This window comes from Salvelinus alpinus, chromosome 13 (assembly GCF_045679555.1).
Source record: "Salvelinus alpinus chromosome 13, SLU_Salpinus.1, whole genome shotgun sequence".
Taxonomy (NCBI): domain Eukaryota; kingdom Metazoa; phylum Chordata; class Actinopteri; order Salmoniformes; family Salmonidae; genus Salvelinus; species Salvelinus alpinus.
The window spans coordinates 42,364,005-42,380,623 of NC_092098.1; the positions used below are offsets into that span (position 1 = coordinate 42,364,005).

At 41.5% G+C, this 16,619-nt stretch overlaps 1 protein-coding gene and 1 pseudogene across 15 annotated transcripts in view; one reads left to right on the forward strand and one right to left on the reverse strand.

The window, feature by feature from the left end:
- Nucleotides 1-2,795, reverse strand: part of LOC139537721 (disks large homolog 2) — a 337,098-nt gene extending 334,303 nt beyond the window's left edge. For 6 of the 15 annotated variants that reach the window (XM_071339356.1, XM_071339351.1, XM_071339355.1 and 3 more), the window contains exon 1: nt 1,380-2,784. In XM_071339356.1, the coding sequence (XP_071195457.1) occupies nt 1,380-1,398 (19 nt within the window). In that variant the 5' untranslated portion in view covers nt 1,399-2,784. Of the gene's footprint in view, nt 1-1,379 lie in introns of all 15 variants that reach the window. The other 9 variants (XM_071339368.1, XM_071339369.1, XM_071339350.1 and 6 more) reach the window with 4 other exon arrangements.
- A 1,927-nt stretch (nt 2,796-4,722) lies between these two features.
- On the forward strand, nt 4,723-12,471 carry LOC139536688 (transmembrane protein 126A-like; annotated as a pseudogene).
- The last annotated feature ends 4,148 nt before the right edge of the window (nt 12,472-16,619 follow it).

The following is a 16,619-nucleotide window of genomic DNA, read 5'->3' on the forward strand; positions in this document are numbered from 1 at the left end:
ATTTTGTTTGAAAAAGATATATAGTAGCTTGAGCTTCCGCCACATTTTATCCCCATCTGTGAAAGGGATTCTAAGAACAATCTCAAGCAGCAAAGCAATTCTGAAAAGATATGTAATAACAACTGCATGTGCAAAAGACGATGAGGCCACTTGTATGGTTTATAATTAGCAGCCACTTCCACTACTAATATGAGAGGCAGTTTTGCAACAATACAGAAATGTGGAGCATCGATCGAGTGTACGCTTGGCACGAGTGTCAGAGGGCGAGACACCACTGTCACACAGAGACAGAGGAGTCATCGCTGAGCTCAGACCCTGTCACCAAAGGAGACCACAGGGGAACAAAGCAGCTCTTTACTCTGGTGGTGGAGGAGGGGTGCTGTGACAAGTGTGTGACAAGACGAAAGTCAACACTAAACTATGTCTCATGTGTCAAAGAAACTCTCAAGAACAGAGTGTAAAATGGTCTTTAAATACTTATATGGATTTTCCTGTTCAACTGATCTGGCTGACTGCTGTCTAGTCAGAATTTTACTTTAACCTCTCAACTCCAGAAAACTCTGGGAGGTTGCAAAATCTTGCATGACTTTCATTGTACAGTAGCCTACAGTTGTACAGTTGAACAATTTGGACAGTAATTCTTTCTTGTTGCACAATTACAGACCAATGTCTTCCACAAGGACAAGCCTCATTAGACATCTATTTATATGGAGTTGCTTAGCAGACTGCACTTACACTACAATCACCACATGCCAATCATCAGCCAATATAGGCTGCAAATAAGGACAAAACAATCCTTTACTGAATATGATGCACAATATTCAATTACACTTATGATAGGCCTTACTTTACTGAATATGATGCACAATACTCAATTACACTTATGATAGGCCTTACTTTACTGAATATGGCATTATAAATCCCTACAAATGTGAATAAATGCTGTATAACCTATTTTACGTGAAATGCTTTCAGAAATAATTGACTAATAGGCCTAGTAACGTTACTTACACTATTTATGTAGGCCTAGTGTAGCTTATTAATGCTTATTCATTAAAGTTATTAAAGGTTTACCCAAAACTCTTATTCAAAATAAACTATTATCAATGACTGTTCTGTTTCATAGGCCAGAGGGCCAAGGTGCATGCAACAACATATTTTTATTAGGCTTATATTACAAGTTATGGGATCATTTTTATTTGGTTTGCCACTAGCTACAGGAGCATATTTAACCGAGAAGGGCAAATGGAAATGCTGGCCTACTTACATAAGACTACATGCTGAAATCTAGAAGTGCTGAATCTCAATAAAGATCCACTTGTGGCTGCATAGAGGCAGCGAGACAACTGTTGTGCCAATTAGTATACGTTTCTGCTCACCTTTTTTTCTTACAGGCATAGTTGAATGCTGGATCCGTATCGGTGATTTACTCTTGCGCCAATAACATAACGTACTCCCAGTTCTCTTCAGTGCATTATTAAAAGTGTCAGGCAGTGGTGATAAAAAAACACATCAAATGCGAGTCAGTTGTGCTATAACGTGTAGCCTTAGACACAGAGGCAGTAGGTTTTAGGCTTTTGCTCCAGCAGAATCCGTGGTCTACAGTCTAAAACAATAGACTAGCACAGGGCAAAACAGGCCACAAACAAAAACTATGCTTGCAATGTGGCTGGTTGTGTATGCTTGTTCAGTTCATCTTCAACAAAGTATTTCCGATTGATGTGTGCTGCTGCTGACAGGTGCCACGGCAGTCGCGCAGGTTCTGATATCATGTCAAGGACATTGACTATAGCCTAGCATAAATGGTAGGTTAATTCCCTCAACTGACAGGAACTTTTCGTGAGCACCCAGCGAGATGTTCCGCGTTTCTATCACTTCCCTTGCAGTTTGATGCTGGCATTGAGTCAATGGCGCTCCCATGTGATGAGCTGGGGATTTAAAACACAAAACCAATGGCAGTCCAAAGAAATGTTAAAGGCGCCGTAACGTTACCCGGCGAGGTGAAATATGCAACCAAGCAAGTCTATTTTGGCTCGTGCAAAAAACGTTGCAGCATGTCATGGGATATGATGACATGAGCAGGGGTATAGCCTACTTGTAACTTAACAGCACAGCAAGTTTAATTAGGGTACACACCTGGCAGCAATTCCTCATAGCTTAATATTTTTTTCTATGTATTTGGGATGGCCCAGTTGGCTAAACGAACCAGGTCTGCGGCTAAGTAGCCTCGCCTTAGGATAACTAGCTATCAAAATACATAACATCAGCTGGCCAACATTTATTTCAAGACATACCACAACGAATAAAATTGATATGCCTCCATCCAATAACTCGGTTAGCTAAGGTTATGTAGCTATGTGATTCTCCGTCATCTCTCTTTCGTTTAGCCTACATTACATTATTTTTAAATAAGTCTATTCAACTATTCACAAACTGAAATGAACCCAATACTCGCAAACACATGCATCATAGTAGCTTAACCAGCTAGGCTACTTAAAACGAAAACCTGGGCAGTGAAAATGGAAGTTGACAGAGCGTTTGGCTAACGATAACCTAATTCCAGTGAGCAGATTCTCTCCTGACTGTCTGTTGGAAAATACCTGCCTGTCTGATCGTGCCGTAAAACGCATGGCTTTGCAATAACCTCGTCTACTTTACACATTTCATATATTCTTTGCGAAATATCTGGAACTTCCTCGTCCTCTTTTTTTCCCTGTTCCTTGGCAGCTGTCACATCACCACGTTTTTGATTCCCAAGTCTACAACCACGAAGTAGAAAGCAGCAGCATCAGTACCAGTTTTACCAATAGAGAATAATAGAGGCCTCTAGTGGCTAAAAGGCCTTACTAGCATGGGCAGCGCCGTTGAAGGTTTCCACCATTTTAATGTAGTCAACTGGGTGGGACTTACAACTTCATTGGCTGATCTTTCCTGGTGACCCTGTTGGAGTGACGTCCAACTGGGTCATCAGGAGGGATCAGCCAATCGGGAAGAAGAAAAATTACTACTTGACAATGGAGATTGGCTCAATGGCGCTGCCCATGCTGTCAGACACTATAACGGCACAGATTAGTCCTCTATATCTCTATAGTTTTACCTTAGCAGTGGCGAGGTTGGTTACTACCCCTTGATTGACAAAACATTACATCCAATGGCATGTCGAGTTTTTTGTCCATGCTCGGGCATACTTGCCTCTGAGTCCCCAACAACCAGATGTGCCGGTTTTCAGGTGAGACTGAAAGGGTCCGTACTCCGTGGTATTTGGAATCCTTGGGACGTCGATACCCTAATGTAGTTGACATTTTAAATGCTTAAGGTACGGTTATTATTAGGTAAGGGTTTAGAGTATGGACGTCCCTTACAAAAAAAATTAACTATATTTTAAAACGATTAAATTACGAATAAAAATGCTGTTAGAATTATAAGTGTTCTTGTGTAATGTGATATTCTACCCCCTAGCCCAATTGTCCTTCGTGTATTATTTATATATACTTGTGTTCTCCCATATACTTTCTGTGTTGATTTGTTGTTAATAAAAGTAAAAAAGAATAAAAATAAATAAAAGTAAGAAATATATATAAAAAACAAAACAAAGAGTGTGGACGTCCCAAGGGTTCCTGATAGTACTGACCAAATGGAAAGAGAGCCTGTGATGCGACTTCCGCTTTTGTAAATTAACCTGGGCTGCATTCAGTACGTTCTGGAATGTTCAATTGAACGGAAACGGTGCTGCTGAAAAACGGGAAGGTTGTGGGTTTGGGAACGCTGTCGGCATGGACACTGTCTTTTAAATACGTCACTCATTGAGCTTGCCAGCTTGTAGTCCTAAAACCCGGAAAGGAGTAACCACTGGTTCGTTCAGCCATCCCTATGTAAGAAATGAATGGGGAAAGAATAAGGTTTTGGAATAAATGCAGAAAATAAGGTCTGAGGTTAACACAGGCTTAGAAGAGTTTATACATTTTGTTTTATGAGACAATAGCACTCAGTTAACATGACCTTTATGAATTATAAAGCCTTTTTTTTATACCCTAATATTAGGTATTCATATTGATATTCTTAAAAATTCCCAAAAAGTTACATTTATTATGTGTTCAACACATACCTTATTTTCGGTGTTTATCCAAAAACACTACATAAACGCAATTGATTTTTATCACAGGCTTTGTGCAACAAACCATGGCGCAGTTATTGCCTACAAAAATACTCCATTACTAATTATCGCTATTGCTTCAAGCCACACCCACTGAACAGGAGCAAACATACCTCAAAGTCTATTCAATAACTTTTGGGGAAACTAGTCATTCAGTAAAAATTGTTCTGCAACGTAGCAAATATTTAAGGGAACTAAACGCAACTCAGTATGTAGGGGACTGAGTTTTAAGTGTTTATTTTATCCTAATGACGCGTTCAAAAAAACTGGGAACTCGGAAAAATACAAGGTCAAATCATGACATAAGTGATCTTCAGGTCGGAAAGTCGGAGCTCTAGAAAGAGTTCAGAGTTTAAGGCTCTGTTTTTTTCTCCGAATTCCCAGTTGTTTTGAACGCACGGAAGTCAGAAGTCTGAGATTTCTGAGTTGTTTTGAACGCTGTGCAACCTAACCAAGTAGGCGTAAAAAGACACCTGACCAGTTCCTACTTACGTTTTTCATGGGAAACGGAAGTCAGGTTGAAAATACAGTATCAAAGATTTGTATACCTAAACCAAGATAGACCACAGATGATAGCGGAAAGATTTGAACGGCTGCCTGAACTTGACAGGTACGTTTTTGTAAGCCTATGTCTAGACATGGGTTAATTTTTGCATGTTGCCCCCATCATAACATGTAACTGTTGTTCTACGGGAAAATTTTCACCTATGGCCCCATGTATCTGGGAGGTAATGGGTCATTAGTAGGACTGATTGCCAACAGCTTATACAGGAGTGCACTGAATGTCACTCAAGGGCGTTTTACTTCAAATCTCCCAATGGCTGTCCTACCGTTCTTGACAACATTGGCCATGTATGATGTAGCTGTATCCAAACCATTTATTGTCTGGTGGGTGTATGTTTGTTGCAATTATTTTCTACAATATTTTTATGGTTTCTGAATTGAATCTGAAACATCTTAAACTCATTCAGGTGACCTTAATTGCCCAACCTGTGTCCTGATAAGAGGTGCACTTGTCAGCGCAGTTGGTGCTGGCGTATATCCTATTCTGTTGGCTTTGCCTGTGAATGCAGGCCTTGCAACCAGGTATGTATAACTGTCTTTCCAGGAGTAGGGTGATGTTGCTCTTAGACTTAGGCCAAGGCCGGCAGATGGCGATAGTTTTCACCGTCCAAATGCATTGTATGCAGCCGGCAATACATTTGTATCTTGTGGACCAGTTAGTACCTTACTTCATTCAGGCTGCATAGGCTTCAATTTCCTCCTGGCTTCGATCCTCCTTACAGCGGCAATCAGCAGTAGAAACAATTAAGCGGCCTCCCCACCCCTGGTTCAGTAAAAAGCTGAGGGATGGGGCTCGAGGAAAGTTAAATCACTCAAATTCCAAGACAGAGCTAGGGATGCAAGGATTGACCATCCATGCTATCAAAATTATAGTTTTAACCATGTTTGAGGCTATATAGTGTTTGTTTACAAACAGAGTAAAACAAGCTTATATTTTGGGTTCTGATGGGGTATGACAGTTAAACTAAGCTCATGAGGAAGTTTTTCTTTAAAAATCAATGGGTCCAAAAATGGATGTTGCGACTGCTGATTGCTCCATTAACTTAATTTAATGGCGAAAACAATTAGGAAAATATGGGTACTTACGCAAAACCATTTTCCACCACTGTGCAAGTGGCTAAATACTAATCCTGGATGTTGTGTACTGCGTTCAGCCAAATCAGGTTGCTGCAGTCTGTTTTTCACTCATAACCTAACGCAGCGTTGTATCGCATTAGTGGAAACCAATATTCTTATGTTCTGGACAGTGGCGGTTCTAGACCATTTCAACTGGGGGGGCCAAGCTGGGGCCAGTTGTACTGTTAGAGGGGCCAGTTACATTAGACGTTATTGTTGTCATATCGTTTTCTTCACTGCATTGCAGGCATTAGCAGGCAAAATACCATGTTCATAATCATCATCGTTGCCACTATCTAATAATGGATGTAAAAAAAGAACGATAGCAAAAATTTGTTATGTAAAAATTATTTCATACTCCACATTTAGGGGGGCCACAAGGGGGTCCAAAATTGTTGTCACAGGGGCACTGCCCCCCCCCCCCCCAGAACCGCCACTGGTTCTGGAATGTTCAATTGAACGCTGCTGTACTGAATGAGAAGTTTAAAAACGGGCGGCGTTGGGTTGTGGGAATGCTGTCACTCATTGTTATACCCACCAAACGGGAGCAAATGTACATTAGTCTGTTGAAGAATGTACAAGAACGTTTTGGGGAAATGGGTCGTTCAGTACAAACCATTCTGCAAATAGCAAACTGAACACACCGTGACTGTTCTCAGGGCGGGTCAGCCAGTTTTGACTAGCAGAAGTTACTTTTCATATAGCAGGTTAGGAGAATTATGTTGTTAGGAAAAGGCTTAGCTACAAGGTTTCATCAACACGACTCAAATATATCTAGGCCTGCCCTGAGAAGTATTCATTTCCGCTAATGCAATGCTACTAATGCAGCAAACATAAAAGAAACGCAACCCCTGGTCTGATAGTTTCAACCGCATTGGTTGAACGCTATACACAACAGTCGGGATCAGCATTTAGCCACTTTCATAAGGAAAGTATACATATCCCCCCCATTAAATGAAGTTGAAGAAATCAAAGCCTATGCAGCCTGAATGGAGAATGTTTTCAGTACAACCCGGTCCAGGAGGGAGGGATATGAATGGTTTGCCGGCCGCATGCAATGCGTTTGGACAGTAAAATGAAAACTACTCAATATTCCACATGCAGGCTACTCACAATGTTTGGATTGGGGAGGGGAAACATCCTAGATCTGTAACTATGGGTTATTCGCCGAGTATCTAGCCAACAAAGATTTCATCAATGCGGTATGAATGTCACGCCTACTTCCGGGATCATGTACAACACTTTTTGAATTTCCTTCAACATAAAATTCATAAAGTGGTCATTTTAAGGAGTACAAATGTGTTAATTTATTTACATATACCTGATGTCTTTCATTTAGGTTTTCGTTTTAATAATCGAAAACCTTCATAGAAGGCATTGGGTAATCTACGAACATAATTGTACCTATATTAAATCACAGCATATTCATGAATTTGACAAAATAATCTTGATTCAGTGTGGGACATGATCTGGGGAAGTAGGCTGGACTTTTAATACCGTGGCTGACTGAATTTGCATAATTATGCCGTTATAATTATCTAACAGGTACAACACTGCACCAATGCCAGAAAAGGGAAACTGTGTTGTGTTAACATTTAGACTACGTTACCCAGCAGGCTATGCGGGCGGGGCAGGTGGTTGAAGAATGCCTTGCATGGCTAAACAAGGAGTTTTCGAGCTGAAGTATATGTTCATTAAAAGTAGTTAAACCTACGCCCCGGTTTGTTATTATACAAGGAACAAACATAACATGGAGTCAGATTGGTAGTCGCTATGACGAGACAGAGAAAAGGAGTAACTCTGTAAATTTCAGCGACAAATTTAACATTCTACCACAAGTCAAGTGACGTGAGTAGTCGAAGATGCTAGCTTGCAAGAGCGAGGGCAACGAGCCGTGTAACCGATGTGAAATGGCTAGCTAGTTAGCAGTGGTGCGCGCTAATAGCCTTTCAAACGGTGACGTTACTCGCTTTGAGACCTTGAAGTACTGGTTCCCCTTGCTCTGCAAGGGCCGCGGCTTTTGTGGAGCGATGGGTAACGATGCTTCGTGGGTGACTGTTGTTGATGTGTGCAGAGGGTCCCTGGTTCGAGCCCGGGTATGGGCGAGGGGACGGACGTAAAGTTATACTGTTACAGCCGCAGCAGAGAGTGACAGCAGCGAGAGCGAGGCTGCATTGGAATCTGTTGACAAGCAAGTTGATAAGCAACATACTGAATGAAGTAAGAGAAATTGACACTGTTCCTGTTCTCCGTCATGGATAGGCTTAGTCCTCCTATTCCTATGCAGTTAACAGGCAATTTAGCTGACAATTGGAAACGTTTCAAGCAGAGATTCAATATCTACCTACCAGCCAGTGGTGCAGGGGGAGATGATGACAAATTGAAAGCTTCCATTTTTCTGCACGTTATTGGAGAGGATGTATTGGACATTTACAATAGCGTTCATTGACTGTGCTAAGGGATAAATTTGAGGAGTATTTTGTACCAAGCCAGAACGTCACGTTTGAGAGAAGTTTTTCTCTTATGATCAGAAACAGGGAGTCAGTTTTGACCAGTATTTGGCTGAGCTGAACACACTGAGCAAAACGTGTGAATTTGAAAAGATGAAAGACTCACTAGTGAAAGACAGGATCGTCTGTGGCATACTTGATAATGGACTCAAGGATAGATTGCTGTGTGAGCAAGATTTAACTTTGGAAAAAGCAGTGAATGTGTCTAGCAGCTGAAACCACCAGAGCACAAGCTAAAGAGCTGTGCAGGGATGAGACGTCAGTGTATGCAATAAAAAGAGAGGAGCACCACACACACAACACCTTACAAAACAAAAACAAGCTAAAGAGAGAAATCAAAACACTACATGTGGAAAATGTGGATTTATCCACAAGCCAAAAAAATTGCCCTGCATATGGCAAATCATTTAACTGTGGGAAGAATAATACTTTCTCAAAATGCTGCAAAGCTGAGGCTACAAAGAAAAAGGTTCACACAGTCAAGAAGGAGATTGAAGAATTCTTTGTTGATTCTGTGGAAATATGCAATGCAGTAAAAGCTGAATGGATTGTGCCATTGACTGTGAATGAAACTATAATACCATTCAAGCTTGATACTGGAGCACAGGTAAACCTGTTGTCGCTGGATGACTACAATACACCGAAGGTGAAGAGCAAAATACACCCGGTGAAAATTAAGGTTACTGGTTATACTGGGGAGAACGTACCAGTCAAAGGAAGCTGCATAGTAACTTTGCAGCACAAAGGAAAACAGTGCAGAGCACAGCTGCTGATCGTGCAAGAGTGTATAGCCTATTCTAGGAATCAATGCATGTGAAAAGCTCAATTTGTTGAAAAGAGTGTATGTAGTGACATCACAGACTGAAATTACCAAGAATCGCTACTGGCTGAGTATGAGGACGTGTTCTAGGGTCTTGGATGTTTACCAGGAGAACACAAAATATGTACTGATGACAAAATTACTCCAGTTGTGCATGTATGCAGAAAAGTTCAATTTGCACTGAGAAAAAAGTTCAAGGAGGAACTCGAACGCATGGTGGACGTCATCACAAAAATGGATGAACATACAGACTGGGTAAGCTCACTGGTTATTGTGGTGAAAAAGAACGGTGATCTCAGGATATGTCTAGACCCGAGAGATCTCAACAAAGCAATCAAGAGAGAGAATTTCAAGTTGCTGGAGCAAAGTGGTTCAGTAAGCTTGATGCCTCATCAGGATTCTGGCAAATGAAGCTAGACGATGCAAGCTCAAGGCTATGCACATTCAACACACCTGAGGGCAGGTACAGATTTCTTCGTCTACCATATGGGATTCTCTCAGCGCCAGAGGACTACCGCAAGACAATCCACATGATCTTCGAGCACATTCCTGGAGTGGCGACCATGATGGATGACATCATCGTCTGGGGGTCCACAAAAGAACACGACACGAGAGTGAGACAAGTGCTGGACCTGACACGGAAAGTCAATCTAAAACTAAACAAGGACAAATGCGAGTTTGGTGTGAAAACACCTTCGTGGGAGACATACTTTCAGAGGATGGAGTCAAACCAGACCCGAGGAAAACCTCAGCCATCAACAACATGGAGCGCCCGAAGAACAAGGACGACGTGAGACGCTTCATGGGCATGACCTTGCATACCTCAACTGTCAGCACAGTCTGTTCCACTCAGATGTCTTCTGGAACAGAAAAATGTATGGGATTGGTCCCATGAACAGGAAAACTGCTTCAAAAACCTAAAGAAGACAATCACAGAAGAGCCAGTGCTCAGGTTCTATGATCCGGAGAAAAGCACAAGGATTTCTGCAGACGTGTCACAGTTTGGCCTGGGAGCAGTTCTGCAACAGCATGACGGCACATGGCAACCCGTCGCTTATGCATCCAGAGCCTTGACAGGCGCAGAGACAAGGTCTCTGCTTCTAGCTTCACAAATAGAGAAAGAACTACTAGCAAGCACATACGCTTGCGAAAGGTTTCACCAATACGTCTACGGACGAGACTTCGAAGTAGAAACCGACCACAACCATTGGTGTCAATCATGTCTAAGCCACTGAATGATTGTCCAATGAGAATCCAGAGAATGTTGATCAGACTGCAAAAATATGATATGAAGATGATCTATACCCCGGGAAAGTTCATGTTCTCCGTCGACACTCTTTCTCGAGCAGTCGACAAGAAAGAGAGCTTCATCACACAGAAAAACACTGAGATTCAGGCCTACGTCGCCATGATCTTAGCATCAATTCCTGTGTCTTTTGAGAGAATGGAGCAGATCAAAAGAGAGACCGCACCTAACCAAACAATGACAGAGTTGAAAGAAACAACACTGATAGGATGGCCCGCACAGAAGAAAAACTGTCCAAGGAGAGTACAAGATTACTGGATGTGCAGAGCAGAGCTCACCGTTGTGGATGACATAGTGTTCAAAGGCAACAAGATTGTCATTCCCATGACACTACGCAAAGAAATGCTACAGAAAATACACGAGGGCCACTTGGGCGAGGGAAAATGCAAACGACGAGCACGAGAAGTAATGTAATGGCCAAGAATGAACCAGGAAATCAGCCAGACCACTGCTTCATGTGAACTGTGTTTGACCTACAGGCCAAAGCAGCAAGCAGAGCCGCTAATGCCTCGTCCACTACCCAACAGACCCTACTACAAAGTTGGAGTCGACCTTTTTGACTGCAGTGGCAAAAGTCACATTGTTGTTACCGACTACTACTCAAACTACCCTGAAGTAGCAACACTGCGAACTACCTCCAGCAAAGCTGTAATCACCTACCTGAAATCAGCCTTTGCAAGACATGGGGTTGCGTCTGAACTGTACTCAGACAATGGCCCGCAGTTCTCAAGTTCCGATCGTTTGCCAACGACTGGGGATTCCGACACAACACCTCCAGCCCCAACTACCCAAGGTCCAACGGCTTAGCAGAGTTCAGTCAAAATTGTCAAAGGTCTGATGAAAAAGGCACACGATGGAAAGGACGTTTTACTAAAAAATCTGATGATCTATCGCAGCAGAACAGACTTCCACCTGCACAAATGTTGATGGGACGTCGCATCAGAACCAACCTACCCATCCATGAGGACTTACTAGCACCCAGAGGTGCTCACAAAGTCAAACTCACGAAGGAAAAACAGAAAGACAAACAAAAACAGTGACACAACAAAAGTGCATGACACTTACCTGAAGTGAAACCTGGAGGTCATGTACGACTCCGAGACATCAATACAGGAACCTGGATGCAGCAAGGGTGTATGCAGGGAGAAGTTGCAACGCAATCTTATGAGATCCAAACGGAGCATGGATCACAACTGAGACAAAACAGAGTGGATCTACGGCTTCAGCCATTCACTCAAGGGACTGAGGATCATCAGGAGGATACTGCTGAAGCGTCAAATGCCTTTAGAAATGAACAATTCAGTCAGAAGACCCTAACTGACAACGAATGCTGTCCAACTGTTTCAGGAAGCACTTCAGAACGACCAAAAAGGACTGTCAGACCCCCTGAAAGGCTTATTGAGAATTGCTCAATAAAAAAAAGGGGCACCTGGACTGAATGTTTTGTTTATGTGAAAAGAAATAGAGCCACAAGAGTATTGTTGGACAGACTATATTTAGTTTAAAAAGATAAAAAATAAATCTATGTTTATTACCTCTTAAGTGATGAGAGCAATGTAAAAAAAAAGAAATGTGGGGAAAGAAATGTTATTGAAAATTGCGTGTTATGCAGATTGAGTAAACAAATGTGATGTGACGTGGTTACATAGAAAATACGTTATCTTTTAAAGGAAAGATGTATGTGTTAATAACATTTAGACTACGTTACCCAGCAGGCTATGCGGGCAGGGCAGGTAGTTGAAGAATGCCTTGCATGGCTAAACAAGGAGTTTTCTAGCTGAAGTACTTAAACCTACGCCCCGGTTTGTCATTATACAAAGAACAAACATAACAGAAACGTCCTCCGTTTTGGGATGAACATTACCCAACCCATCCTGAGGAAAAGGGGTGTTGTGATTGTGCTACAGGTTCTTTGGCACCTACCTAAGCTCCAGACATTTTGACAGCTACTTGAAGTTGCTTCAGTTGTCCACCTCAGGTGACAAGGAACTTGAGGATTAAAACAGTTTTGAACAAACCTAAAATGTGCAAGGTTGTATTTTTATTAAAGTCCATGAATTGCAAAATCCCAGTTGTATAATTTCCAGCAGACCTAGTCCAAGGCAGTGTTTACAGGCAGCGCAATTCCAAGTTTTTTCACTAATTGGACTTTTGACCAATTAAATAACATCAGAATGGTCTGCCTGTCTGAACAGCCTGTGAATCCACCTTGATTTTGAAGAAAGTGCCTTATATTAATGAGATGCACAACTGTCTTACCTCAACAAACCAACTCCTACCTGAAACCAATTCCCATCATTATGCTGTCAAGTTACACATTCAAAATAAATCCTTCCCTTAAGTCAACATTCTTTGAGCACTACAAATATAATTTAAATCCAGAATTACACTTTGCTCTGCCCAGAGTACCCTCTCATGTGCTTTTTACCAGTAGGCCTATGTTCTTACAATTCTTCCTAAGTATCCCTTGTGGACAGGTCAAGTATCCCCAGGTTGACAAATACTATATTTGCTCCATTGTTTACATTTTAGTTGGTGGCCGCATTCATTGTGGCACTATGTAGTGCAGTGGTTCCTAAACTTTTTATAGTCCCGTACCCCTTCAAACATTCAATCTCCAGCTGCGTACCCCCTCTAGCACCAGGGTCAGCGCACTCTCAAATGTTGTTTTTTGCCATCGTTGTAAGCCTGCCACACACACACTACACAATACACTCATTCTTATGTTTAATAAATGTGACTTTTTGTCACAACCTGGCTCATGGGAAGTGACAAAGAGCTCTTACAGGACCAGGGCACAAATAACAAATCAATAATTTTGCTCTTAACCATCTTACATATAAAACATAATTTGTTCATTAAATTGTGAATAACTCACCACAGGTTAATGAGATGGGTTTGCTTGAAAGGATGCACATAACTCTGCAATGTTGGGTTGTATTGGAGTCTTAAATCATTTTCCACAGTCTGTGCCTGTATTTAGTTTTCATAAAAGTGAGGGCTGAGAATCCACTCGCATAGGTACGTTGTTGCAAAGGGCATCATTGTCTTAACAGCGCGATTTGCAAAGGCAGGCTACTCAGCGCAGCCCTATCCAGAAATCTGGCAGTGGCTTCTGATTAAATTTTCACAGAACCGCTTGCTGCAATTTCGATGAGGCTCTCTTGTTCAGATATCGGTAAGTGGACTGGAGGCAGGGCATGAAAGGGATAACGAATCCAGTTGTTTGTCATCCGTTTCAGGAAGTACCTGCATAATTGTGCACCCAACTCAGGTGATTCGCTATATCACATTTGACATTGTCCATAAGCTTGAGATAATTTGCACAAAAAAGTCATACAATGATGTAAAGACCTGTGTGTTGTCCTTGTAAATGCAAAGAGCGCTAACTTCTTAATCATAGCCTCCATTTTGTCCCACACATTGAATATAGTTGCAGTCCCTGAAATCCTAGATTCAGATCATTCAGGTGAAAAAAAAACATCACCCAGATAGGCCAGTCGTCATGCAAGCGGTCAGACAAGTGAAAATGATGGTCAATAAAGAAAACTTTAAGCTTGTCTCAAAATTTTTATTAAACGTGTCAATACTTTGCCTCTTGATAACCAGTGCACTTCTGTATGTTGTAAAAGCGTTACATGGTCACTGCCCATATCATTGCATAATGCAGAAAATACACAAGAGTTCAGGGTCCTTGCTTTAACAAAGTTAACCATTTTCACTGTAGTGTCAAATGTCTTTCAAGCCGTCAGGCATTCCTTTGGCAGCAAGAGCCTCAGTGGATGCTGCAGTGTACTCAAGTGTCGTCGGGAGCAACCACTCCTGTCTCCGTCATGGCTTTTGCACCATCAGTAGATACCAACACATCTTGACCACCAAAGTCCATTTGATGTCACAAAGCTGTCCAATACTTATAAAACATCCTCTCATGTTGTCTTGGTTAAAGCACGCCACGTCTGTTGACTCATCCAGCTGTAACGCATATAACTCACTGGCTTGTATGCGAAGCAGTAATTGTTTCAAAACATCTCATGCCATGACACTGATGCATCGTGAAAGTGTTGTCTGATGAAGACATTGTCTGTATAGTTTTCTGGGCTTTTACCCCCAGCATTGTCCCAGCCATATCCACAACAGCAGGAATAATTAAGTCCTCCACAAAAGTATGGGCTTGCCTGTCCTAGCCACTCGGTAGCTCACCATATAAGATGCTTCTAGACCCTTATTAATGGTATCTGTTGTGGTTATACATGTCTTACTACTCGAAAGTCATCTTTATTCTAGCTCAAACTCCTGTGGCTTTTTCCCCCAAATTGTCACGTTTCGTTTCTAGGTTTCCCGCGAGATAGTAACGGTTAATGTGATTGGATGTGAATTATTTGACTAGGCTACCTGTACTTGACATTGTGTTATTATTTCACTGAACACTAGATGGTTTAATTTTATTTTTGGCAGTGAAACGAGGCTACTCAGGCGAGGGGGGGGGAAAGTAAAATAAACTCACCCAGATGTATAGTCCCGTTGGAAAATAAATGTTGTTTGAAAATGTGAACCCCAAAAAATAGAATGTCATTTTTATTTGGTGTACCCCCGACAGCATTGCGGTACCATTTGGGAATACCTGATGTAGTGGAACACTCGTAGATATATGTAGAACGAACAGGCCTGACATGGATTCACATCTGCTCTATTCATGGAAATTCTAACATTCAAATAGGTTTGCCTACTGAACGTGGCCCACATCAAGTGTGCTTTATGGTATTACCAAGTTACTGGATGTTCTCACTGTGTAGTTTCATAACCATATGGACAACTGTAGTTTAACCTCGGGAGAATGGGGCATTATCTCTTCACTGAAATTAGTATAGAGGACAGAATTCAAAACAGATTGCGCAGAACATTGCACTGCAATTAACTTGTTCTGAAAAAGCTTCTGCTGTGTTCGAAGTGGAACCACAGTTAACAGCCATTAAATAACATGCCTAGTTCAATATACATGTTATACCTTAATGCTAAATGTTAATTAAAACATGCATTAGGTGACTATCAGGTTGTATAACTGTTCTGTACTTTGAAAATGTTTTTACTTGGCATATTTTTACTTAATGCATTTGATGCATGATCCATTGGCAGTTTTAGTGATAAGAAATTACACCCCAGAATCAGGATCACAATACAATGGTTGTCTGTTTAAATCCAGGCCTACCTCAAAGCTGTGTGTTAAATGCCCATAAACTGAGGGTCCTAAATTAGGATTTTGGCAATGAGGCCCTTTATCTACTTCCCTAGTCAGATGAAATCATGGATAGAATTTTTACATCTGAGTGCAATATGAAGGAAGTTGAGGTAGTTTCGCAAGCCAATACAAACTAGCATTAGCGCATGCTAGCAGATACCCATAGACTTCAAGTCATTGGACTAACACTAGTTAGCAATGCGCTACCGTTAGTGATCAACTTCCTTCAAACTGCATGCACAGACAAATGGTATCCACGAGTTCATCTGATTATGGGGAAGTTGATAAAGGCGTCAAATCGCGAACTATCCATTTAACACAAAGGCCCTCAAAAAAAAGCGTACAACATACCCTATGTGCATAAGGAAAATGTTGAGTGACCTGACATGAAAACAAAGGTCTGAGAGTGCCAAATACTAAGGTAGTGCAACTGATAAACAATGCAAAGATGGTTCAATTTGGATTGTACAGTAAAAATGGCATCAAATTGAGTTATATCAAGCCAGTTAGGGAAGGTACTTCAGGAGTAACATTTGTATAGTGTATAGTGATATGAAAATCTATTTATATTGGCTATTGCCATTTACTAGCAGGCCAACCAGACAATCTAAAATATTGGTTGAAGATACCATTTTACCAGTGTAGAAACACATTGACAATTTTAGTGCAAAAGAGCCTTCAATTATAGTACAGGTCATAGTGCATAACTGCCAGTCTACCACCCACATTCATCCTTCTGCGGCAGGAAGCCTAGCGGTTAGGAGCATTGGGCCAGTAAATGAAAGGTCACTGGTTCAAATCCACAAGCAGACTTGGTTAAAAATCCGATGTACCCTTGAGCAAGGCACTTTACCCCAATTGCTCCTGTAAATCACACTGGATTAGTCTGCTAAATTAATAAAAATGTAAATGAT